The sequence below is a fragment of the Electrophorus electricus genome, chromosome 1 (assembly GCF_041902795.1).
Source record: "Electrophorus electricus isolate QZ-2024a chromosome 1, ASM4190279v1, whole genome shotgun sequence".
Classification (NCBI taxonomy): Eukaryota; Metazoa; Chordata; class Actinopteri; order Gymnotiformes; family Gymnotidae; genus Electrophorus; species Electrophorus electricus.
Genome location: NC_137497.1, coordinates 29,743,641 through 29,770,903, shown reverse-complemented (window position 1 = coordinate 29,770,903; position 27,263 = coordinate 29,743,641). Strand labels below are relative to the sequence as shown.

The 27,263-nt window shown below is 38.1% G+C and overlaps 2 protein-coding genes across 2 annotated transcripts; both read left to right on the top strand.

Moving 5' to 3' along the window:
• The first annotated feature begins 422 nt into the window (after nt 1–422).
• Nucleotides 423–14,462, top strand: LOC118241451 (choline transporter-like protein 4). The gene is made up of 23 exons (XM_081722358.1): nt 423–519; nt 779–835; nt 7,305–7,353; nt 7,598–7,671; nt 7,789–7,867; nt 8,361–8,460; nt 8,759–8,847; nt 8,968–9,002; nt 9,361–9,472; nt 9,566–9,649; nt 10,463–10,575; nt 10,835–10,957; nt 11,120–11,219; nt 11,522–11,614; nt 11,818–11,920; nt 12,199–12,458; nt 12,614–12,708; nt 12,795–12,898; nt 13,166–13,239; nt 13,498–13,568; nt 13,684–13,778; nt 14,011–14,095; nt 14,377–14,462. The coding sequence occupies exons 1-23, from the start codon at nt 423–425 to the stop codon at nt 14,460–14,462; spliced, it is 2,178 nt and encodes a 725-aa protein (XP_081578484.1).
• Nucleotides 14,463–18,817: 4,355 nt separating this feature from the next.
• LOC145659516 (choline transporter-like protein 4) lies at nt 18,818–27,090 on the top strand. The gene is made up of 21 exons (XM_081722354.1): nt 18,818–18,827; nt 19,866–19,914; nt 20,157–20,230; nt 20,348–20,426; nt 20,920–21,019; nt 21,318–21,477; nt 21,920–22,031; nt 22,125–22,208; nt 23,089–23,201; nt 23,461–23,583; nt 23,746–23,845; nt 24,148–24,240; nt 24,444–24,546; nt 24,825–25,084; nt 25,240–25,334; nt 25,421–25,524; nt 25,792–25,865; nt 26,124–26,194; nt 26,310–26,404; nt 26,637–26,721; nt 27,005–27,090. The coding sequence occupies exons 1-21, from the start codon at nt 18,818–18,820 to the stop codon at nt 27,088–27,090; spliced, it is 2,070 nt and encodes a 689-aa protein (XP_081578480.1).
• Nucleotides 27,091–27,263: the final 173 nt, after the last annotated feature.

The window sequence follows — 27,263 nt, the reverse complement described above, 5'->3', positions numbered from 1 at the left end:
GAACTGTGAGTCCATAAACAGACAGATTTCTGCCTTCCCTGATTATGTTCAGTCAATTCAGTGAAGCACAGGTGAACCCTAATGAAGTTAAAAAAAAAATTACAGGGACCATTGATAGAAGTAGGATTCAACAGAGCTCAATAAAAACTGTCTTAACAACAGACCTCAATATGTATGTTAATGCAGTATTTCAGACTTTTATTTTAAATAAATGTACAAAACATTATAAAAACCAATGTTTGTTTTCTTGTTGAGGAGTATTTTATCTAGATTGATGAGGAAAAATAGTTAAATCAATTTTAAGATGAGTAATACACAACAAATTTGAAACTTTCTGTATGCATTTTAAGTAAATATTTCTCTCTCTCTCTCTCTCTCTCTCTCTCTCTCTCTCTCTCTCTCTCAGAGGTCTGGTGGTTGCTATGGTTGTTAGCCTCATGTTCCTCCTGCTTATGAGATATCTGATGTTCGTGCTACTGTTGGCTCTCATCGTGGGAGTGCTCGTAGCTGCAGCGTATGGTAAGCCTGTACAATACATGTTTTAACATACCTGCCATTAGCGACCAGCTCACTGGGTAATAATTAAGCCCTTCATGAATGGTCTCCTGCTGCACTGAAACAAGGAAAATACCAAATTACTGTGGATGGTTCTATGACTGGCACTGATTTGCTGCCCTATAGTGTATGAACTCTGCATGGGACCCTTAATTTTAAAGACAAATTGCAGGGGGTTAGATTAGTGAATGAGGATGTAAGCTGTCTACTCTGTCTTTCTCAGGTATCTACTACTGTTACCGGGAATATAACCACTACAGACACTCCAAACTCACCCTCGGTGACATTACTTATAATTCAGAATTCTCTGTCTACCTTCAAGTGAAAGAGTATATATCTACTACTGCTGTTTTTTTAGACGGTGATGGCAGGAGCTTACTTCATCGCTCAGGGCTTCTTCAGTGTGTACAGCATGTGTGTGGACACCCTTTTTCTCTGCTTCTGTAAGCCACACACACACTCACACACACACACACACACACACACACACACACACACACACACACACACATACACTCATTCCACCAGTTCATGACACTGGGCACACAGTTGAAAGCTTGCATGGTCCAGTCCCTTTACTTCAGAGAGAGTAGAATTTTAAAAAACATTATTAGCTCACATTTCAGTCTTAAGCTACTATATATTCCAATCAACAGGACTACATTGTTTTCACTTCCACTGTAATGTTTTTGTCTCCTCTAGTGGAGGATCTGGAGCGTAATGAGGGCACCATGCTGAGACCATACTACATGTCCGGGTCTCTGTGGCGAATCCTCAATAAGTCCTAAAGAGCCTTAAAAAAAAGACAGCTTTCGACCACATCCTTTTCCATACTTTTCATAAATAAACCAAACAAGCATTTATGTTAGTCTTTTTTTGTTTGTTGCTGTAAAACTGCTCAGCATTCTGATCGCTACTGTAATGTTCAGAAGACAGCTGACGGGGCCTCTATCAGGACTGATTTGGTTTTGACCAAACAGCAGACACACACTGGATGTTCTGGCAAACATTGAGTAGGAGTAAGCTTGTGCCTAAATGTGGGGTATATGAGAAGTTTTAGTTCTTTGCCAACTCCTGATTATGCATAAAAGATCACATTCCATGGTATGCTACGATATTATTTTTTTATTTCTGAGTATAATAGAGAGTATACAAACTAGTAAGAATGACTGAGCTAAATGCAAATTTTCTTACTTTATTAACTGAATACTATTTTATATATGAAATATGTGAACGTTTACAACATATAGAATACATTTATGATGTGATACAACAGTTGATAAAAAAACAATAAGAATATAAAATCCCAGAAATCTATTTTCCTTTCTTTTTTCACACGTATGAAGTCATAAGCTCATCCACATGGCCCGTTATGACCAATACAAGCACCATTCTGAACAGGCTTAGAGTAATTTTGATTTTCACACAATGCAATTTTTACAGTAGACAATGCCTTGAAAAAATGTCCAGTTCAAATGGTTTATACAGACTGGTCTCAGCACTAAAAATGTACAGTACATCATTCATTACTTTCACTTTAAACCAATATATTTCATTTCTGGTTGGATTTTCTCTCATAAGGATTAATACCAATCAATTAAGACAGGTTTGCAATTAAAGACAAAGGTATAGTTGCCAGTAATAACTGGAACTTTAGAAGGGATCTAGGTCATTTGTATCAGTGTAAAATATTTAACACAAAGATTTAGGACAGCTGGTGGTGTGCATCTAATTGTTAACATATACACTAGTACATCCACTAAAGCCTACCATAATGATATCAACACCAAATGCAACAGAGCCATTTTGTTTCCAATGCTGAAAATGTTAAATGAGAGTAAAACCAACAGAAAAATAGTTTTTGGCCTAGGCCAAACAAACGAGACATTACAATGGCCAGCCCACCTTTAAAAGATTCATAGTAGAAATGTAAATATATGTATAATTTATTAATGTAACATAAAATAGCAATGAGAAAAATGCAAAAATACTATGGTGAAGGACATTGTGACAAAACACCTTGTGAATGCTTATATTACAATCCTGTTTGGACAAGTTTGATCCTGAGTCTCTACCAGTGGTTAATTGTATCTTCTTATAAAAAAAAAGGAACCTTATGGTCTGTCATGGATAGTCATTATATATATAAAACAATTACAATGCTGCAAAAAAACCAAATTGTCAGCAATATCAATGGTTATTTTAAATGACAATAAGGTAGAAACTGAATTATAAGAACAAAGCCATATATTCATCTGTTTTGAAAGAATTAAAATAGTTAATATCACTGTGGCTAGTTATACTGTGCACTAAGATATAGTTAGCTTCAGCTTGTGAATTGTATTTACAACTTGGATATGGATGTGAACTTTAATTTCCAGCATGTAACACAATTTTAAAATTTTACCCAGCATAAAGGTGTTTCCCTTCTGATCAGTTCACCTAAAATGAACAGAATCCAAATGTGCGAAAATGTGCTACCTAACCAACTATTGTGCTTTTCTAGATTCTCCATTTACTATCTGGATCACACCACACCTCATTTCAACATCTCTTCACCAGACTTACACACAGAGGTATTCTGCAGATGTCAGTGAAAGGAACTGGGTTTTGGATTTCTCTGGCCATAACTGACACCAAAACAAAATTAAATACTGATTATGGACAACATACATAAAATGCCACAGTACACAGTCTGATTTTGGTCCCACAGTAAATGCCATTGGTCACTGATGTTCAAAATATCAGTGAAAATCAAAGCAGTGTATATTTGGCAACACTGTAAAGCATTTGAGTAGGACTTTGTGTAGACAGCTTCGAATTCTTGAGATGTAGTTCTGATGTAGTTGCTCTCTACATTATTTTTTTTTCTTTCACTGAAACATGTCTTTAACTGAAACATGTCAAAAAAAAAAATAATAAAAAAAACTAAACGTATTGAAGAATCAGGGCACTTAGTGTTGAATTTGCTGTGTCCAAATATGTTAGTTTGGCTACAAGGGACTTCACATGAGATTCAATTAGATGATACCACACACTTCAGGATATAGAAATTACTATATTTTGTAATATATTAATTATATTTCCTGATATTTTCCCAAATTAATCATTGTCATTTCTCTGTGTAACATGTCAAAGGCCTGCGCAGACTTTCCATTACATGTTTGAAGCTAAAACATTTTTAAATTACTTAACTACCACACCAATAAGTTACTTGGCATGCTCAGAAGAGAATAGCATGTGCTCAGTTACCAAGCATCTTAAGCAAACAGTATACAAGATTTCTTGTGCTAATACATACTGACAGTATGTGACAGTAGGTAAGAGGCACATTTTTGGCACTTCAGATTTGGCATTTTAATTTTTTTGCTTGTCCACTGGATTTTTAAGTAATGAATATGTCAGGCACTTGTTGCGTCTGGACAGAACTGCGCATTTTTCTTTTATATTTGATGTTTTTCATGAAGAGTGGTTCAAGTGATTTGACATAATGCTAATTCAAGATATCTCTAAATACAGTTTGAGTAGACATAATGCTAATTCAAGACATCTCTAATTACAGTTTGAGTAGACATAATGCTAATTCAAAATATCGCTAAATACAGTTTGAGTAGACATAATGCAAATTCAATACATCTCTAATTACAGTTTGAGTAGACATAATGCTAATTCAAGATATCGCTAATTAGATTGAGTAGACATAATGCTAATTCAAGATATCGCTAATTAGATTGAGTAGACATAATGCTAATTCAAGATATCGCTAATTAGATTGAGTAGACATAATGCTAATTCAAGATATCGCTAATTAGATTGAGTAGACATAATGCTAATTCCAGATATGGCTAAATACAGTTTGAGTAGACATAATGCTAATTCCAGATATGGCTAAATACAGTTTGAGTAGACACAATGCTAATTCAGTACATCTCTAATTACAGTTTGAGTAGACATAATGCTAATTCAAGACATCTGTAATTATATTTTGACTAGTTATATTTTGACTAATTATATTTTGATTTAAAAAATATTAAATGGAGGAATTTAATAGTACATACTTATGTGAAAATAATTTGTATACATATTTTTAATATGAGTGCCAAGAAAGGGCTACTTTGATCAGTCATTTTTATGTGTTTCATTGTTCTAGCTCAAGTTTAGCACGCTGTCCTTGACCATGTCCCTCTGTCCACAGGGTGGTGGTGTTGGACTGTGTTACAGACACACTGCTGTTTTCCGGCAAGGTGCTGGTGGTCGGATTAGTGGGTGAGAAATACAGTGTGAAGTCATGTGTATGTTACCCATACTACACTTCATCACATTTAAAAGGTACAACACACTTTAAAAGGTAACTCTGGGGGTTTTCTACATTCCCTGTAAGGGGAATGTAGTAAATTGAAGGAAAATGTAGTAAATTGAAGGAAAAAAACAAAAAATCGCTCTGGAAATTCCAGAAAGTTGACGAGTGATGTCACTGGTTGTCATCAGACAGTGTGCTAACAGATATGAAGCTGCAATATGCACATTACCAGTAACCAGTGTAACTGGAACCAAGAAACTGGTATATGCTGTTGCAGTAGTCATGCTTGAGACAGTGGACAAGATAGAGAAAACAGTAGTGGTGATAGAAACATCTAAAGGAAGCAATATGAGAAATTGCAAAAATACCAGGGACTGAAAGAAGAGAGAATGTGGAGGGTTAGCATCAAGGTTGTCCCAGTGGTGATAGGGGAACCTGGGGGCAGTGACTCCTAAGCTCGAGGAGTAGCTTCAACAGATCTCAAGAATGACATTGTCAATCTCAGTCCACAAGAGTGCAAACCTGGGAGCAGCAAAGCTAAAACTTCCAGACCTCTGGTAGAAGGCCCGATTGCCGAGCATGAAAGGGCCACAGATGTGAGACAGATACACACATGCATACACACAAACACACACTCTCTCTTTGTCTTTCTCTACAAATATACTAGAGCTGAGGAAGTAAAATTTGTGTAGTGCATGTGCCTTATCTTCAGTCAAAGGCTAAAATAACCTCTCATCTGTTGGAATGAAAGAAGAAATTTAAGTTAATTTCAGAAAGCATTACTTTCTTTGTTGTCATGCTTAAAAACAAACCTTTGACAATAATTATATATATATATATATATATATATATATATATATATATATATACATATATATATATATATATGTGTGTGTGTGTGTGTGTGTGTGTGTGTGTGTGTGTGTGTGTGTGTGTGTGATTTGTTTTCCCACTGTACTTTACTGTATTATTTTCACTGTGCTAAGTGTATCAGAAATCAATTTCATTAATTTTTCACAGAAGCAGTATATATAGTAGCTATCTTAATCCACTGTTGTTTCGTTAGCAACATTGTAAAATCATATAAATTTAGCCATCGATATCTTTTATTTTTGTATTCTTCTTCATCAAAGGAATCAAACCCTCAGGCTCTAAAGCTCCGTTACCTTGGCCGCTATTTTCCAAAACTGCTGCAACTTCAGCAGCTGTAAACTTGTTTTACAACATTTTTGGAAATGTATCCGACGTGAAGGGAACGCCGTAATGATTTCATGATTGTTTATTGTTTAGTTTCACACAGATTGACACACAAATTCATCAATAACACACGTAGAAATGGATCAGCTCTGAGTGACAGACGAACAGACGAATCACACGGCGATCGTCCTGTGATTCGACAATGAATGACGGTAAAATGTACTAAAAGTGTTACTCGATTGGGGGCGGGAGAGTCTTCTTTTAAGCGCAGACTGACTGCAGACTTTTATTTATCTCAAATAAACAATCAATCAGGGTCCATGTCCTTCCTGATAAAAATTGGAGTTGGGAGCATTCATTTATTCTGGCATACATTACAGACTTTAAAGTTTTTTTTCAGAATTGTCAAAAAATTATTTGTCAGTCGCATAGACGTAGTTTTGGGAGGGGACGGGGGACGTGTCATTTAGCCTCAGGTTATATCTTGGTGACAAGCCTAAGGTTACATTATTATGTAAAGATTATTTTATTATTTGTTTAGCTTTTTTTAGTACGTTAAAAGCACAGTAACCTTGGACAGTTTAAGCGTATAGGCCTAAATATCCGACGCATGACATAGCAAGCAGAGTGTGAGCATCGCACAGCATGGAAGGCAGGTGCTCGCGACCAAGATGCCTTTGTTGATGAGCTGAGAATGAGAACGTGCTGTGACACGTCACAATGTGTCCATAACCTGGAATGTGTGCGTCATAAGAACAGAGTATCATATGTAAGAATATTTTTTACTGTAACATTACACATTGAGGACTCTGTGTGATCGAAAGTGCAAGGAGGAAGAGTACGATGGTCAGGAAACCGGATTATAATGGTGAGGTGTTTTTTTTTTTGTTTGTTTGTTTGTTTTTTCAGATATATCCATCCATATGCCAAAGATTTTATGAGAATCCCATACGCCATATGCAATGGTTAACAAAAAAACATTGCACAAAACTATCATGTACATTTCATGTTAAAATTATAATAGCTCTTACATACTTGCTAGGTCTACTTCATATTAAAAACATTCATGTAGTGTACGAACTGTAACTATGTATCAGATCAAAAGCACATGTGTGCAGAAGGTGTCATAAAAATATGTAACTGTATATAAAATGTGTTAGACAAAATATAGAGTACCAGTCAAAAGTTCAGACACACCTGACTGAATGTATGTTTTTCATAGGTTTAAACTCATTATATTCTATGTTCTCAGGGGAACCTTTCCCATATGAGCCTTTTTTCAGGGGACCAGTTAGCAAGAGGTGAGTCCTTAAATCTCTCAATGTTCCTCCCATTTACTCCTTCATATCAGTTGACTTTAGTAAACTATTTAAAGCACACACATGAATGTAATAACAGAATGTCTGTTATTAGCTCTATACAAGAAATATATGAAGGCCATAGATCTACTAAGACTTATTTGAAACTCATTTGACTTAGCTAAATAACTTTATTACATAATTGAAATGATACAAGTGTGTAGCAATACTTCTTGTTTTTCTTCAGGAGTTGTACAGACATTATCTGCTGTATGACTTTTGTGGCTGCCATTGTCAGCTATATGCTTATTGGCATCCTGGGTAAGAAACATTTCCAACTACACTTTCATGGAAAAATGATTATTCTGGGCTTATAAGAAAGGTCTTTTACACATGTATAGCTTGTGAGATATCCTTCTAACAGAGGTTCTAACACAGCTTTGTTGTATGGAGACCCTCGTCATGTCCTGTTGCCCCGGAATTCCACTGGGATGTTCTGTGGATCTGGAGTCAATTTGTAAGTCCCTCACATACTGGATTAGTATTTATGTCTTCACAGGAATACCAAAACAGCACACTCAGTATGTAAGGAACACTGTCAATATTCTCTCAAATGAGTAGAACTAGCATTACAGTGGAGCTGTGCAGGTTCAAATCATGTGGATACATTAAAGAGCAACAGTGCAAGATGGGTTAGATTTTAGGTTAAATATTTTCATGATTGGCAATTCACAGCAACAAGTGGACCCAATCAAATCACACATGTTTAATGATTGCCTCTAAAACAAAGGGTCCAAACTCAGGTCTAGGAGTGTCACAACACTACGGAGTTTATTGTTTACCCCAATCAAACTCACCCTAGAAGAAAGAACACTTAGGGGAGTAATGGTGTGACTACACCACTGAAGCCTGATGCACATCCTCAAAAAACTGAATAAAAATAGTTTCTTTAATTGGCTAATATTCATGTGTCAAGCTGCATTTGTTTCCAGCATCCTCTTGTGTTTCAGTGACAAACCAAATGTCCTCTACTTTGACGTTCTGAAGTGTGCCAGAGCAACCACAGAAATGGATGCCACTCTAGAGGGTCTCCAGTGTCCAACCACTCAAGTGAGATTTCCACAAAGATTTCCTGTTGAAATTGTACAGAGGCTGAACACGTTTGAATGTAGCCTATTAGAAATCTGCACATGAGACTCATTTATTACAAAACAGTTTATTATGTAGTATGTGAATGCAAGTTTGTAAGTCTGGGGGCTTGGGTATCTTTTTGTTGCTTGGTTTAGGAGCCTTTTGCTGTATCATGCAATGAACAATGAAGTGTAGATATAAATATGAAAAGCAACACTGTGTTTAGCTGCTCAAATAAGATCTCCTTCACTCTGTGTGTTTGTGCATTGGCTTGCAGGTCTGTGTTAAAAAATGCCCTTCGGAGTTCTGGAAGTTGCCCCCAGAGGCGTATGCCCCAGATGCCCTACCTAAAGACTTCTTTCAGCAGCAGTATTGTGATCCTAGACTTGACCTTGCCCAAACCACATTGGTAAAACCTCACACTGCAAATGAGCAATGTAACCAACTTTATCGCTGGCAAATAAATCCTCACCACCCTCTTGACAGAACAGAATCTGTCATATCAGAAGTCTTTGCAATATGCAACCCTTTGTTCCAAGTAGATGGAATTAATTCATTGGTTAAGCCAATCACACATACATAGGATTCAGTATGTTAATGAGATTTTCACATGCATTTCTACTACAGAGTGTTCAAGACATCCTCAATCAAGAGCTTTGTCCGTATTTCTACACCCCAAGTAAACCAGGTACAGACAGCAGGATTACCTTTACAACTACCTGTCTATTTGTCCATCCTGTTTTGTAACAGTTTGACTATGCTATGCACTAAAACATAACCAAACCACCAGGACTGTGCATTTACCGCCATCATAAGTCAGTAGGTTTCATTTTTACAGTCATATTATTTTTCTGTTTCTCTGTGTCTCTCTCCCCTCAGCACTAGGGAAATGCCTGCCTAGCTTTGAACTACAGGACGTTCCTCCAGACTTCTCTCTCCCTGGATTCGCTTCCGTAGATGAAACAGTCAAGCACATAAAGAGTGCTATGGAGTAATCCTTCACACACACTCACACACACATATGCATGGATGGTTGGTGTTGATCTATAAGCTGCTTTTGCTGACCAGTATTTTTTGCTTGCAGCTCTCTTGTTTCAGGATTCAACTTTAAGTCAGTGGGGTTACGGATTTTTGAGGATTTTGCTACATCATGGTATTGGATATTAATGTAAGTTAGTTTTATACAAGATTGTATTACACCCAGACATTGTATAGTGTGTGTGTGTGTGTGTGTCTGTGTGTGTGTGTGTGTGTGTGTGTGTGTGTGTGTGTGTGTGTGTGTATATATATATATATATATACAGAAAGATTTCAGTTGATTTTCCTTCATCAATCTGCATAGAATACAATACTATATGCAATACAATACTACATATAATACTGGCCAGCGAGATCTAGGGAGACTGTTTGTGGTTTCAAACTTCTTCTATTGGAGAATGATGGAAGCTACTGTGATCTTGGGCAGTTTCCAAGCTGCAGAATATTTCTTGTAACCTTCCCCTGATCTGTGTCTTGACACAATTCTTGACACAATTCTCTGAACTTCATGACTTGGCTTTCACTCAGACACTATGAACTGTGAGTCCATAAACAGACAGATTTCTGCCTTCCCTGATTATGTTCAGTCAATTCAGTGAAGCACAGGTGAACCCTAATGAAGTTAAAAAAAAAATTACAGGGACCATTGATAGAAGTAGGATTCAACAGAGCTCAATAAAAACTGTCTTAACAACAGACCTCAATATGTATGTTAATGCAGTATTTCAGACTTTTATTTTAAATAAATGTACAAAACATTATAAAAACCAATGTTTGTTTTCTTGTTGAGGAGTATTTTATCTAGATTGATGAGGAAAAATAGTTAAATCAATTTTAAGATGAGTAATACACAACAAATTTGAAACTTTCTGTATGCATTTTAAGTAAATATTTTTCTCTCTCTCTCTCTCTCTCTCTCTCTCTCTCTCTCTCTCTCTCTCAGAGGTCTGGTGGTTGCTATGGTTGTTAGCCTCATGTTCCTCCTGCTTATGAGATATCTGATGTTCGTGCTACTGTTGGCTCTCATCGTGGGAGTGCTCGTAGCTGCAGCGTATGGTAAGCCTGTACAATACATGTTTTAACATACCTGCCATTAGCGACCAGCTCACTGGGTAATAATTAAGCCCTTCATGAATGGTCTCCTGCTGCACTGAAACAAGGAAAATACCAAATTACTGTGGATGGTTCTATGACTGGCACTGATTTGCTGCCCTATAGTGTATGAACTCTGCATGGGACCCTTAATTTTAAAGACAGATTGCAGGGGGTTAGATTAGTGAATGAGGATGTAAGCTGTCTACTCTGTCTTTCTCAGGTATCTACTACTGTTACCGGGAATATAACCACTACAGACACTCCAAACTCACCCTCGGTGACATTACTTATAATTCAGAATTCTCTGTCTACCTTCAAGTGAAAGAGACGTGGCTGTTCTTCTGTAAGGGCTATCAGATTTTCTCACAAGACATGTATTGACAGTATATAAAGTAGAAACAAACATGTTGTAAAGAAAGGAATTTTTCTAAGAATGGACGCATGGCTTTGGTTTATACTGTTGCTGTATGTGAATGATTTTTGTGTGTTTGTGTTTATGTGGCAGTGGTGAGCCTGTGTCTTTTGGAATTCGTAATTTTACTCTTCCTGACACATCGGGGGAGGAGAATATCTGTTGCATTGGCACTGATCAAAGAGTCCAACAGGTAGAGCTTTTTAGGCCTTCAGACACATAGGCGGTAGTAAATATATCCATTGCCAGCATTTCTTTAAACAAATGTCAGCCATCTGCTATGTCCTTCTTGTTTTTGTTGTTGTTGCTGTTGTTTATAAACAGAAAATCACCTTGGATACAAGAAACCCATTAACATTTTTCTTCAAATCAGTGCAGTCTCGGCATTCCTACATTATTACTCATATAAAGCCACTTCGCGGGGGCAGCCTGTATAAAGGCTCTCTTGTGCTCTTAAGGCTACATGAGGCCTTTTGTGCTCTGTGCTGTGTGTAGGGCGGTGAGTTGTGTGACGACCACACTGGCTTACCCCTTGGTGACGTTCCTGCTGGTGGTGATAAGCATGGCCTACTGGGGAATCACTAGCCTGTATCCTCTGCCACTTCCTCTTCTCACCTACCTTCACTTCCTGCTAACAAAGCAAGGCAGTAACTGTATATCTGTCCTCGCCACTGAATTAGTGCTGTAGCTTGGATTGTATTGGTAGTTTGTTGTTGAAAATGTGCTTGTGTCAGTATTTTGTGTGTAGAGTGTGTGTGTTAGGCTGTGTCCTTGACCATTACTGCCCTCAGGTATTTGGCCACTTCAGGTGCTCCTGTATACCATGTCGCTGCTCTCAACTCCTCCATAGCCAACTGTAGTTCTATCACAGGCTCAGAGATTTGCATTCCCAAGGTCAGTCGCCTACACACACCCACACACGATATATCCAAGCTGTAATATTGTTCCCTTTCAAATATATAGTATAACATTCACATATCGCTATTTGCAGCTTCATACAGACATAATATGGTGAATGTATATGATATTCATATGATATTCATACTTCACAATGACTTATTTTAGACGCATTCAGATTACTGACATGTTCCAATAGCCTGGTAATGATTCATTTCACATCTCTTTCCTTTTATTTATACTGTTGTTGTTGTCTTCTTCTTGTTTCTTTTCAGGAATTCAGTGCTTCTCTCCATCCTGATTGTCCATCTGTGCGCTGTGTGTTTTTTAAATACGATGACACGGACTTGTTCTCAAGGATCGCACCCTACCTGCAGATCTATAATTTGCTGGCTTTCCTCTGGTGCGTGAACTTCATCATCGCCCTGGGCCAGTGTACACTAGCCGGTACCTTCGCATCCTTCTACTGGGCCTTCAGTAAACCAGCAGACATTCCCCCGTACCCTCTCTTACAAGCCTTCATCCGGACACTAGGGTACATAGCACTCGTGTTTCATCCCTGCTCCGCTCCGATTGCTTTGATATCAGCCACACCCGAAAGTACATTCCCTTGGTTTGGTGACTACTAACCTAGTACAGAGTCCTAACTGCTCCCCACCTCTAAAGTCTACTAAACTGCTTTTTTTCAAGGTGTCATGTCGGCTCTTTAGCATTGGGTGCTGTCATCCTTACCATATTCCAGGTCCCTCGGATGTTACTGGAATATCTTGACCATAGGTTCAGAGGTAACAATATATATAAAACCTTCATGACCTTAGTCCTGCTTTCTCCTGTCTGTAACTGTAATGTGACACAATTGTCTACTCCACAGACTGCCGGAATTTCTGTTGTCAGTTTGTGATGATGTCCCTCAAATGCTGCTTTTGGTTCCTGGATAAATTCCTCAAGTTCTTCCACAGAAACACCTATATCATGGTGTGTCTCATATCCAGCTGCACACAAAAAAATGATCGATGCTGAAATAACTGTTTTTATGTGTCTTCAGTGATCGGTTGTCTAGCGTTAGTATGAGTATTAGATAAAAACTAAATGAAAAACTGTATGGTGTATATTAGTATGATATGGGTTTTTTTTCACTTTGTGGTAATAGCATCAAAGTATGTAATTGTGTCCATATGACTAGTGAAATTTACTGAGTGTACAATCTGACTCAACATGCTGTTTGTGGTTGATAATATACAGATTGCTATACATGGAAACAATTTCCATGTGTCTGGCAAGAATGCTTATATGCTCTTGAGGAGAAATATTAACCGGTAAGTCCTCAGACAGAGGAGATGTTTCGTACATATAATTGAACGTATGGGGTTGTGTGTGAATATGAATGATTTAATGTTGCTGTTGTGGAACAAATTACTTCCATTTCCTTGTTTTGAAGGCAAAAATATTAAATGGAGGAATTTATCAGTACAAACTCATGTGAAAATAATTTGTATACATATTTTTAATATGAGTACCAATTGTTCTAGCTCAAGTTTAGCACGCTGTCCTTGACCATGTCCCTCTGTCCACAGGGTGGTGGTGTTGGACTGTGTTACAGACACACTGCTGTTTTCCGGCAAGGTGCTGGTGGTCGGATTAGTGGGTGAGAAATACAGTGTGAAGTCATGTGTATGTTACCCATACTACACTTCATCACATTTAAAAGGTACAACACATTTTAAAAGGTAACTCTGGGGGTTTTCTACATTCCCTGTAAGGTCTGCTGGCTTTCTTCTTCTTCTCTGGGAGAATCAGGCTGCCAGATGACAATTTCCAGATTCAGCTGCTGCATTACTACTGGTTGCCCGTTATCGTATGTATTGCCTCCACTGTCGGATAACCTCAGAACAAACTCAAGTGCTGACACTTGCTTCTGTGTGAGATCAAAACATCAGCATATTCAGTACACTGTATAAATGGGTTTAATGACAGCAACTGTAAAGTCACTTTATAAATAACCAGGATTTACACATTTATTCTGTAGAGCAGTGCCTGTTATAGTACTGACGGCCCAGCGTATATATCTACTACTGCTGTTTTTTTAGACGGTGATGGCAGGAGCTTACTTGATCGCTCAGGGCTTCTTCAGTGTGTACAGCATGTGTGTGGACACCCTTTTTCTCTGCTTCTGTAAGCCACACACACACTCACACACACACACACACACACACACACACACACACACACACACACACACACACACACACACACACACACACATACACTCATTCCACCAGTTCATGACACTGGGCACACAGTTGAAAGCTTGCATGGTCCAGTCCCTTTACTTCAGAGAGAGTAGAATTATAAAAAACATTATTAGCTCACATTTCAGTCTTAAGCTACTATATATTCCAATCAACAGGACTACATTGTTTTCACTTCCACTGTTATGTTTTTGTCTCCTCTAGTGGAGGATCTGGAGCGTAATGAGGGCACCATGCTGAGACCATACTACATGTCCGGGTCTCTGTGGCGAATCCTCAATAAGTCCTAAAGAGCCTTAAAAAAAAGACAGCTTTCGACCACATCCTTTTCCATACTTTTTATAAATAAACCAAACAAGCATTTATGTTAGTCTTTTTTTGTTTGTTGCTGTAAAACTGCTCAGCATTCTGATCGCTACTGTAATGTTCAGAAGACAGCTGACGGGGCCTCTATCAGGACTGATTTGGTTTTGACCAAACAGCAGACACACACTGGATGTTCTGGCAAACACTGAGTAGGAGTAAGCTTGTGCCTAAATGTGGGGTTTATGAGAAGTTTTAGTTCTTTGCTAACTCCTGATTATGCATAAAAGATCACATTCCATGGTATGCTACGATATTATTTTTTTATTTCTGAGTATAATAGAGAGTATACGAACTAGTAAAAATGACTGAGCTAATTGCAAATTTTCTTACTTTATTAACTGAATACTATTTTATATATGAAATATGTGAACGTTTACAACATATAGAATACATTTATGATGTGATACAACAGTTGATAAAAAAACAATAAGAATATAAAATCCCAGAAATCTATTTTCCTTTCTTTTTTCACACGTATGAAGTCATAAGCTCATCCACATGGCCCGTTATGACCAATACATGCACCATTCTGAACAGGCTTAGAGTAATTTTGATTTTCACACAATGCAATTTTTACAGAAGACAATGCCTTGAAAAAATGTCCAGTTCAAATGGTTTATACAGACTGGTTCTCAGCACTAAAAATGTACAGTACATCATTCATTACTTTCACTTTAAACCAATATATTTCATTTCTGGTTGGATTTTCTCTCATAAGGATTAATACCAATCAATTAAGACAGGTTTGCAATTAAAGACAAAGGTATAGTTGCCAGTAATAACTGGAACTTTAGAAGGGATCTAGGTCATTTGTATCAGTGTAAAATATTTAACACAAAGATTTAGGACAGCTGGTGGTGTGCATCTATTTGTTAACATATACACTAGTACATCCACTAAAGCCTACCATAATGATATCAACACCAAATGCAACAGAGCCATTTTGTTTCCAATGCTGAAAATGTTAAATGAGAGTAAAACCAACAGAAAAATAGTTTTTGGCCTAGGCCAAACAAACGAGACATTACAATGGCCAGCCCACCTTTAAAAGATTCATAGTAGAAATGTAAATATATGTTTAATTTATTAATGTAACATAAAACAGCAATGAGAAAAATGCAAAAATACTATGGTGAAGGACATTGTGACAAAACACCTTGTGAATGCTAATATTACAATCCTGTTTGGACAAGTTTGATCCTCAGTCTCTACCAGTGGTTAATTGTATCTTCTTATTTAAAAAAAAAAGGAACCTTGTGGTCTGTAATTGATAGTCATTATATATATAAAACAATTTCAATGCTGCAAAAAAAACCAAATTGTCAGCAATATCAATGGTTATTTTAAATGACAATAAGGTAGAAACTGAATTATAAGAACAAAGCCATATATTCATCTGTTTTGAAAGAATTAAAATAGTTAATATCACTGTGGCTAGTTATACTGTGCACTAAGATATAGTTAGCTTCAGCTTGTGAATTGTATTTATAACTTGGATATGGATGTGAACTTTAATTTCCAGCATGTAACACAATTTTAAAATTTTACCCAGCATAAAGGTGTTTCCCTTCTGATCAGTTCACCTAAAATGAACAGAATCCAAAATAGAGAGCCACGTTTAAGAACCTTGATGTAAATTTCAGATGTAAACAAGGTGTAGAACTAAATAACAAGAGCCGGTTGGTTGTTCCCTTGAACCACTGAAACTGAATTGGGGAATGCTAGGGCTCTGTTCCAGTTTGAAGACCTTTCCAGTGATACTTCATCAATATTTACAAGAAAAAATGTGCTAAAATGTGCTACCTAACCAACTATTGTGCTTTTCTAGATTCTCCATTTACTATCTGGATTACACCACACCTCATTTCAACATCTCTTCACCAGACTTACACACAGAGGTATTCTGCAGAGGTCAGTGAAAGGAACTGGGTTTTGGATTTCTCTGGCCATAACTGACACCAAAACAAAATTAAATACAGATTATGGACAACATACATAAAATGCCACAGTACACAGTATGATTTTGGTCCCACAGTAACTGCCTTTGGTCACTGATGTTCAAAATATCAGTGAAAATCAAAGCAGTGTATATTTGGCAACACTGTAAAGCATTTGAGTAGGACTTTGTGTAGACATCTTCGAATTCTTGAGATGTAGTTCCAACGTAGTTGCTTTCTACATTATTTTTTTTTCTTTCAATGAAACATGTCTTTAACTGAAACATGTCAAAAAAATAATAATAATAATTAAAAAATCTAAACGTATAAAAGAATCAGGGCAGTTAGTGTTGAATTTGCTGTGTCCAAATGTTAGTTTGGCTACAAGGGACTTCACATGAGATTCAATTAAGCAAACAGTATACAAGATTTCTGGTCCTAATACATACTGACAGTATGTGACAGCAGGTAAGAGGCACATTTTGGCACTTCAGATTTGGCATTCTAATTTTTTTGCTTGTCCACTGGATTTTTAGATAATGAATATGTCAGGCACTTGTTGGGTCTGGACAGTACTGAGCATTTGTCTTTTATATTTGATGTTTTTAATGAAGAGTGGTTCAAGTGATTTGGCTAAATATTTGCGGTCATCCCAGATGGAAGCAAACGGGACGGGTACGAAAGTGGCACTGTGTAAGCGTGTGCTGTTCACACATTGGACTTGGAACTGTCCTTGGATTGGCTGTGCTCTGCAGCCACCTCTGGAAGTGTGGGGGCGGAGCTTAGGACGGGGCTCCGGAAGGAAAAATGTTGGACAGGCAGCTGCACCTCTTCTAGCAAGTCATTGGGCTTCATCCTGTACAGGCAGCACAAAGACTGTCAATGAGACACTGACTACGACTTACTGCTGATGGCTGAAAAAGTCGAAAGAATACTTCTACCAGGGTAAAGTTACCATAGGCGAGATCTTAAAGCATGTCACAAAAATAAGAATGTCTCCTTTGTTGTCATAGGTTTAAAGGCCAAGCACCACCTAATAGACCTCCCTAAAGAGTTCACATTATCTTAGATACTACAATAAAAGCACATGTAAATTAAAACTAAAATAACATGTTCACTGAAGTAAATTGAAGGAAAAACCCCAAAAATGTCGCTCTGGAAATTCCAGAAAGTTGACGAGTGATGTCACTGGTTGTCATCAGACAGTGTGCTAACAGATATGAAGCTGCAATATGCACATTACCAGTAACCAGTGTAACTGGAACCAAGAAACTGGTATATGCTGTTGCAGTAGTCATGCTTGAGACAGTGGACAAGATAGAGAAAACAGTAGTGGTGATAGAAACATCTAAAGGAAGCAATATGAGGGGAACCTGGGGCAGTGACTCCTAAGCTCGAGGAGTAGCTTCAACAGATCTCAAGAATGACATTGTCAATCTCAGTCCACAAGAGTGCAAACCTGGGAGCAGCAAAGCTAAAACTTCCAGACCTCTGGTAGAAGGCCCGATTGCCGAGCATGAAAGGGCCACAGATGTGAGACAGATACACACATGCATACACACAAACACACACTCTCTCTTTGTCTTTCTCTACAAATATACTAGAGCTGAGGAAGTAAAATTTGTGTAGTGCATGTGCCTTATCTTCAGTCAAAGGCTAAAATAACCTCTCATCTGTTGGAATGAAAGAAGAAATTTAAGTTAATTTCAGAAAGCATTACTTTCTTTGTTGTCATGCTTAAAAACAAACCTTTGACAATAATTATATATATATATATATATATATATATATATATATATATATATATATATATATATATATATATATATGTGTGTGTGTGTGTGTGTGTGTGTGTGTGTGTGTGTGTGTGTGTGTGTGTGTGATTTGTTTTCCCACTGTACTTTACTGTATTATTTTTACTGTGCTAAGTGTATCAGAAATCAATTTCATTAATTTTTCACAGAAGCAGTATATATAGTAGCTATCTTAATCCACTGTTGTTTCGTTAGCAACATTGTAAAATCATATAAATTTAGCCATCGATATCTTTTATTTTTGTATTCTTCTTCATCAAAGGAATCAAACCCTCAGGCTCTAAAGCTCCGTTACCTTCGCCGCTATTTTCCAAAACTGCTGCAACTTCAGCAGCTGTAAACTTGTTTTACAACATTTTTGGAAATGTATCCGACGTGAAGGGAACGCCGTAATGATTTCATGATTGTTTATTGTTTAGTTTCACACAGATTGACACACAAATTCATCAATAACACACGTAGAAATGGATCAGCTCTGAGTGACAGACGAACAGACGAATCACACGGCGATCGTCCTGTGATTCGACGATGAATGACGGTAAAATGTACTAAAAGTGTTACTCGATTGGGGGCGGGAGAGTCTTCTTTTAAGCGCAGACTGACTGCAGACTTTTATTTATCTCAAATAAACAATCAATCAGGGTCCATGTCCTTCCTGATAAAAATTGGAGTTGGGAGCATTCATTTATTCTGGCATACATTACAGACTTTAAAGTTTTTTTCAGAATTGTCAAAAAATTATTTGTCAGTCGCATAGACGTAGTTTTGGGAGGGGACGGGGTGCGTGTCATTTAGCCTCAGGTTATATCTTGGTGACAAGCCTAAGGTTACATTATTATGTAAAGATTATTTTATTATTTGTTTAGCTTTTTTTAGTACGTTAAAAGCACAGTAACCTTGGACAGTTTAAGCGTATAGGCCTAAATATCCGACGCATGACATAGCAAGCAGAGTGTGAGCATCGCACAGCATGGAAGGCAGGTGCTCGCGACCAAGATGCCTTTGTTGATGAGCTGAGAATGAGAACGTGCTGTGACACGTCACAATGTGTCCATAACCTGGAATGTGTGCGTCATAAGAACAGAGTATCATATGTAAGAATATTTTTTACTGTAACATTACACATTGCGGACTCTGTGTGATCGAAAGTGCAAGGAGGAAGAGTACGATGGTCAGGAAACCGCATTATAATGGTGAGGTGTTTTTTTTTTGTTTGTTTGTTTGTTTTTTCAGATATATCCATCCATATGCCAAAGATTTTATGAGAATCCCATACGCCATATGCAATGGTTAACAAATAAACATTGTACAAAACTATCATGTACATTTCATGTTAAAATTATAATAGCTCTTACATACTTGCTAGGTCTATTTCATATTAAAAACATTCATGTAGTGTACGATCTGTAACTATGTATCAGATCAAAAGCATATGTGTACAGAAGGTGTCATAAAAATATGTAACTGTATATAAAATGTGTTAGACAAAATATAGAGTACCAGTCAAAAGTTCAGACACACCTGACTGAATGTATGTTTTTCATAGGTTTAAACTCATTATATTCTATGTTCTCAGGGGAACCTTTCCCATATGAGCCTTTTTTCAGGGGACCAGTTAGCAAGAGGTGAGTCCTTAAATCTCTCAATGTTCCTCCCATTTACTCCTTCATATCAGTTGACTTTAGTAAACTATTTAAAGCACACACATCATGGATCACAGAATGTCTGTTATTAGCTCTATACAAGAAATATATGAAGGCCATAGATCTACTAAAACTTATTTGAAAGTCATTTGACTTAGCTAAATAACTTTATTACATAATTGAAATGATACAAGTGTGTAGCAATACTTCTTGTTTTTCTTCAGGAGTTGTACAGACATTATCTGCTGTATGGCTTTTGTGGCTGCCATTGTCAGCTATATGCTTATTGGCATCCTGGGTAAGAAACATTTCCAACTACACTTTCATGGAAAAATGATTATTCTGGGCTTATAAGAAAGGTCTTTTACACATGTATGGCTTGTGAGATATCCTTCTAACAGAGGTTCTAACACAGCTTTGTTGTATGGAGACCCTCGTCATGTCCTGTTGCCCCGGAATTCCACTGGGATGTTCTGTGGATCTGGAGTCAATTTGTAAGTCCCTCACATACTGGATTAGTATTTATGTCTTCACAGGAATACCAAAACAGCACACTCAGCATGTAAGGAACACTGTCAATATTCTCTCAAATGAGTAGAACTAGCATTACAGTGGAGCTGTGCAGGTTCAAATCATGTGGATACATTAAAGAGCAACAGTGCAAGATGGGTTAGATTTTAGGTTAAATATTTTCATGATTGGCAATTCACAGCAACAAGTGGACCCAATCAAATCACACATGTTTAATGATTGCCTCTAAAACAAAGGGTCCAAACTCAGGTCTAGGAGTGTCACAACACTACGGAGTTTATTGTTTACCCCAATCAAACTCACCCTAGAAGAAAGAACATTTAGGGGAGTAATGGTGTGACTACACCACTGAAGCCTGATACACATGCTCAAAAAACTGAATAAAAATAGTTTCTTTAATTGGCTAATATTCATGTGTCAAGCTGCATTTGTTTCCAGCATCCTCTTGTGTTTCAGTGACAAACCAAATGTCCTCTACTTTGACGTTCTGAAGTGTGCCAGAGCAACCACAGAAATGGATGCCACTCTAGAGGGTCTCCAGTGTCCAACCACTCAAGTGAGATTTCCACAAAGATTTCCTGTTGAAATTGTACAGAGGCTGAACACGTTTGAATGTAGCCTATTAGAAATCTGCACATGAGACTCATTTATTACAAAACAGTTTATTATGTAGTATGTGAATGCAAGTTTGTAAGTCTGGGGGCTTGGGTATCTTTTTGTTGCTTGGCTTAGGAGCCTTTTTCTGTATCATGCAATGAACAATGAAGTGTAGATATAAATATGAAAAGCAACACTGTGTTTAGCTGCTCAAATAAGATCTCCTTCACTCTGTGCGTTTGTGCATTGGCTTGCAGGTCTGTGTTAAAAAATGCCCTTCGGAGTTCTGGAAGTTGCCCCCAGAGGCGTATGCCCCAGATGCCCTACCTAAAGACTTCTTTCAGCAGCAGTATTGTGATCCTAGACTTGACCTTGCCCAAACCACAATGGTAAAACCTCACACTGCAAATGAGCAATGTAACCAACTTTATCGCTGGCAAATAAATCCTCACCACCCCCTTGACAGAACAGAATCTGTCATATCAGAAGTCTTTGCAATATGCAACCCTTTGTTCCAAGTAGATGGAATTAATTCATTGGTTAAGCCAATCACACATACATAGGATTCAGTATGTTAATGAGATTTTCACATGCATTTCTACTACAGAGTGTTCAAGACATCCTCAATCAAGAGCTTTGTCCGTATTTCTACACCCCAAGTAAACCAGGTACAGACAGCAGGATTACCTTTACAACTACCTGTCTATTTGTCCATCCTGTTTTGTAACAGTTTGACTATGCTATGCACTAAAACATAACCAAACCACCAGGACTGTGCATTTACCGCCATCATAAGTCAGTAGGTTTCATTTTTAAAGTCATATTATTTTTCTGTTTCTCTGTGTCTCTCTCCCCTCAGCACTAGGGAAATGCCTGCCTAGCTTTGAACTACAGGACGTTCCTCCAGACTTCTCTCTCCCTGGATTCGCTTCCGTAGATGAAACAGTCAAGCACATAAAGAGTGCTATGGAGTAATCCTTCACACACACTCACACACACATATGCATGGATGGTTGGTGTTGATCTATAAGCTGCTTTTGCTGACCAGTATTTTTTGCTTGCAGCTCTCTTGTTTCAGGATTCAACTTTAAGTCAGTGGGGTTACGGATTTTTGAGGATTTTGCTACATCATGGTATTGGATATTAATGTAAGTTAGTTTTATACAAGATTGTATTACACCCAGACATTGTATAGTGTGTGTGTGTGTGTGTGTGTGTCTCTGTGTGTGTGTGTGTGTGTGTGTGTGTGTGTGTGTGTGTGTGTGTGTGTGTGTGTGTGTGTGTGTGTGTGTCTCTGTGTGTGTGTGTGTGTGTGTGTGTGTGTGTGTGTGTGTGTGTGTGTGTGTGTGTGTATATATATATATATACAGAAAGATTTCAGTTGATTTTCCTTCATCAATCTGCATAGAATACAATACTATATGCAATACAATACTACATATAATACTGGCCAGCGAGATCTAGGGAGACTGTTTGTGGTTTCAAACTTCTTCTATTGGAGAATGATGGAAGCTACTGTGATCTTGGGCAGTTTCCAAGCTGCAGAATATTTCTTGTAACCTTCCCCTGATCTGTGTCTTGACACAATTCTTGACACAATTCTCTGAACTTCATGACTTGGCTTTCACTCAGACACTATGAACTGTGAGTCCATAAACAGACAGATTTCTGCCTTCCCTGATTATGTTCAGTCAATTCAGTGAAGCACAGGTGAACCCTAATGAAGTTAAAAAAAAATTACAGGGACCATTGATAGAAGTAGGATTCAACAGAGCTCAATAAAAAGTGTCTTAACAACAGACCTCAATATGTATGTTAATGCAGTATTTCAGACTTTTATTTTAAATAAATGTACAAAACATTATAAAAACCAATGTTTGTTTTCTTGTTGAGGAGTATTTTATCTAGATTGATGAGGAAAAATAGTTAAATCAATTTTAAGATGAGTAATACACAACAAATTTGAAACTTTCTGTATGCATTTTAAGTAAATATTTTTCTCTCTCTCTCTCTCTCTCTCTCTCTCAGAGGTCTGGTGGTTGCTATGGTTGTTAGCCTCATGTTCCTCCTGCTTATGAGATATCTGATGTTCGTGCTACTGTTGGCTCTCATCGTGGGAGTGCTCGTAGCTGCAGCGTATGGTAAGCCTGTACAATACATGTTTTAACATACCTGCCATTAGCGACCAGCTCACTGGGTAATAATTAAGCCCTTCATGAATGGTCTCCTGCTGCACTGAAACAAGGAAAATACCAAATTACTGTGGATGGTTCTATGACTGGCACTGATTTGCTGCCCTATAGTGTATGAACTCTGCATGGGACCCTTAATTTTAAAGACAAATTGCAGGGGGTTAGATTAGTGAATGAGGATGTAAGCTGTCTACTCTGTCTTTCTCAGGTATCTACTACTGTTACCGGGAATATAACCACTACAGACACTCCAAACTCACCCTCGGTGACATTACTTATAATTCAGAATTCTCTGTCTACCTTCAAGTGAAAGAGACGTGGCTGTTCTTCTGTAAGGGCTATCAGATTTTCTCACAAGACATGTATTGACAGTATATAAAGTAGAAACAAACATGTTGTAAAGAAAGGAATTTTTCTAAGAATGGACGCATGGCTTTGGTTTATACTGTTGCTGTATGTGAATGATTTTTGTGTGTTTGTGTTTATGTGGCAGTGGTGAGCCTGTGTCTTTTGGAATTCGTAATTTTACTCTTCCTGACACATCGGGGGAGGAGAATATCTGTTGCATTGGCACTGATCAAAGAGTCCAACAGGTAGAGCTTTTTAGGCCTTCAGACACATAGGCGGTAGTAAATATATCCATTGCCAGCATTTCTTTAAACAAATGTCAGCCATCTGCTATGTCCTTCTTGTTTTTGTTGTTGTTGCTGTTGTTTATAAACAGAAAATCACCTTGGATACAAGAAACCCATTAACATTTTTCTTCAAATCAGTGCAGTCTCGGCATTCCTACATTATTACTCATATAAAGCCACTTCGCGGGGGCAGCCTGTATAAAGGCTCTCTTGTGCTCTTAAGGCTACATGAGGCCTTTTGTGCTCTGTGCTGTGTGTAGGGCGGTGAGTTGTGTGACGACCACACTGGCTTACCCCTTGGTGACGTTCCTGCTGGTGGTGATAAGCATGGCCTACTGGGGAATCACTAGCCTGTATCCTCTGCCACTTCCTCTTCTCACCTACCTTCACTTCCTGCTAACAAAGCAAGGCAGTAACTGTATATCTGTCCTCGCCACTGAATTAGTGCTGTAGCTTGGATTGTATTGGTAGTTTGTTGTTGAAAATGTGCTTGTGTCAGTATTTTGTGTGTAGAGTGTGTGTGTTAGGCTGTGTCCTTGACCATTACTGCCCTCAGGTATTTGGCCACATCAGGTGCTCCTGTATACCATGTCGCTGCTCTCAACTCCTCCATAGCCAACTGTAGTTCTATCACAGGCTCAGAGATTTGCATTCCCAAGGTCAGTCGCCTACACACACCCACACACTATAAACCCAAACTGTAATATTGTTCCCTTTCAAATATATAGTATAACATTCACATTTTGCTATTTGCAGCTTCATACAGACATAATATGGTGAATGTATATGATATTCATATGATATTCATACTTCACAATGACTTATTTTAGATGCATTCAGATTACTGACATGTTCCAATAGCCTGGTAATGATTCATTTCACATCTCTTTCCTTTTATTTATACTGTTGTTGTTGTCTTCTTCTTGTTTCTTTTCAGGAATTCAGTGCTTCTCTCCATCCTGATTGTCCATCTGTGCGCTGTGTGTTTTTTAAATACGATGACACGGACTTGTTCTCAAGGATCGCACCCTACCTGCAGATCTATAATTTGCTGGCTTTCCTCTGGTGCGTGAACTTCATCATCGCCCTGGGCCAGTGTACACTAGCCGGTACCTTCGCATCCTTCTACTGGGCCTTCAGTAAACCAGCAGACATTCCCCCGTACCCTCTCTTACAAGCCTTCATCCGGACACTAGGGTACATAGCACTCGTGTTTCATCCCTGCTCCGCTCCGATTGCTTTGATATCAGCCACACCCGAAAGTACATTCCCTTGGTTTGGTGACTACTAACCTAGTACAGAGTCCTAACTGCTCCCCACCTCTAAAGTCTACTAAACTGCTTTTTTTCAAGGTGTCATGTCGGCTCTTTAGCATTGGGTGCTGTCATCCTTACCATATTCCAGGTCCCTCGGATGTTACTGGAATATCTTGACCATAGGTTCAGAGGTAACAATATATATAAAACCTTCATGACCTTAGTCCTGCTTTCTCCTGTCTGTAACTGTAATGTGACACAATTGTCTACTCCACAGACTGCCGGAATTTCTGTTGTCAGTTTGTGATGATGTCCCTCAAATGCTGCTTTTGGTTCCTGGATAAATTCCTCAAGTTCTTCCACAGAAACACCTATATCATGGTGTGTCTCATATCCAGCTGCACACAAAAAAATGATCGATGCTGAAATAACTGTTTTTATGTGTCTTCAGTGATCGGTTGTCTAGCGTTAGTATGAGTATTAGATAAAAACTAAATGAAAAACTGTATGGTGTATATTAGTATGATATGGTTTTTTTTTCACTTTGTGGTAATAGCATCAAAGTATGTAATTGTGTCCATATGACTAGTGAAATTTACTGAGTGTACAATCTGACTCAACATGCTGTTTGTGGTTGATAATATACAGATTGCTATACATGGAAACAATTTCCATGTGTCTGGCAAGAATGCTTATATGCTCTTGAGGAGAAATATTAACCGGTAAGTCCTCAGACAGAGGAGATGTTTCGTACATATTATTGAACGTATGGGGTTGTGTGTGAATGTGAATGATTTAATGTTGCTGTTGTGGAACAAATTACTTCCATTTCCTTGTTTTGAAGGCAAAAATATTAACTGGAGGAATTTATCAGTACATACTCATGTGAAAATAATTTGTATACATATTTTTAATATGAGTACCAATTGTTCTAGCTCAAGTTTAGCACGATGTCCTTGACCATGTCCCTCTGTCCACAGGGTGGTGGTGTTGGACTGTGTTACAGACACACTGCTGTTTTCCGGCAAGGTGCTGGTGGTCGGATTAGTGGGTGAGAAATACAGTGTGAAGTCATGTGTATGTTACCCATACTACACTTCATCACATTTAAAAGGTACAACACACTTTAAAAGGTAACTCTGGGGGTTTTCTACATTCCCTGTAAGGTCTGCTGGCTTTCTTCTTCTTCTCTGGGAGAATCAGGCTGCCAGATGACAATTTCCAGATTCAGCTGCTGCATTACTACTGGTTGCCCGTTATCGTATGTATTGCCTCCACTGTCGGATAACCTCAGAACAAACTCAAGTGCTGACACTTGCTTCTGTGTGAGATCAAAACATCAGCATATTCAGTACACTGTATAAATGGGTTTAATGACAGCAACTGTAAAGTCACTTTATAAATAACCAGGATTTACACATTTATTCTGTAGAGCAGTGCCTGTTATAGTACTGACGGCCCAGCGTATATATCTACTACTGCTGTTTTTTTAGACGGTGATGGCAGGAGCTTACTTGATCGCTCAGGGCTTCTTCAGTGTGTACAGCATGTGTGTGGACACCCTTTTTCTCTGCTTCTGTAAGCCACACACACACTCACACACACACACACACACACACACACACACACACACACACACACACACACACACACACACACACACACACACATACACTCATTCCACCAGTTCATGACACTGGGCACACAGGTGAAAGCTTGCATGGTCCAGTCCCTTTACTTCAGAGAGAGTAGAATTATAAAAAACATTATTAGCTCACATTTCAGTCTTAAGCTACTATATATTCCAATCAACAGGACTACATTGTTTTCACTTCCACTGTAATGTTTTTGTCTCCTCTAGTGGAGGATCTGGAGCGTAATGAGGGCACCATGCTGAGACCATACTACATGTCCGGGTCTCTGTGGCGAATCCTCAATAAGTCCTAAAGAGCCTTAAAAAAAAGACAGCTTTCGACCACATCCTTTTCCAAACTTTTCATAAATAAACCAAACAAGCATTTATGTTAGTATTTTTTTCTTTGTTACTGTAAAACTGCTCAGCATTCTGATCGCTGCTGTAATGTTCAGAAGACAGCTGACGGGGCCTCTTTCAGGACTGA

Coding starts and splice junctions, on each gene's coding strand:
- LOC118241451 (XM_081722358.1), top strand. CDS start 423: ATGGTTGTTAGCCTCATGTTCCTCCTGCTTATGAGATATCTGATGTTC. Junction 7,672..7,788: donor TATGCTTATTGGCATCCTGG/GTAAGAAACATT, acceptor GTTCTAACACAG/CTTTGTTGTATGGAGACCCT. Junction 8,848..8,967: donor CCTAAAGACTTCTTTCAGCA/GCAGTATTGTGA, acceptor CCCTCTTGACAG/AACAGAATCTGTCATATCAG.
- LOC145659516 (XM_081722354.1), top strand. Junction 21,478..21,919: donor TCACACTGCAAATGAGCAAT/GTAACCAACTTT, acceptor CTCTCCCCTCAG/CACTAGGGAAATGCCTGCCT. Junction 26,195..26,309: donor GCTGGTGGTCGGATTAGTGG/GTGAGAAATACA, acceptor ATTCCCTGTAAG/GTCTGCTGGCTTTCTTCTTC.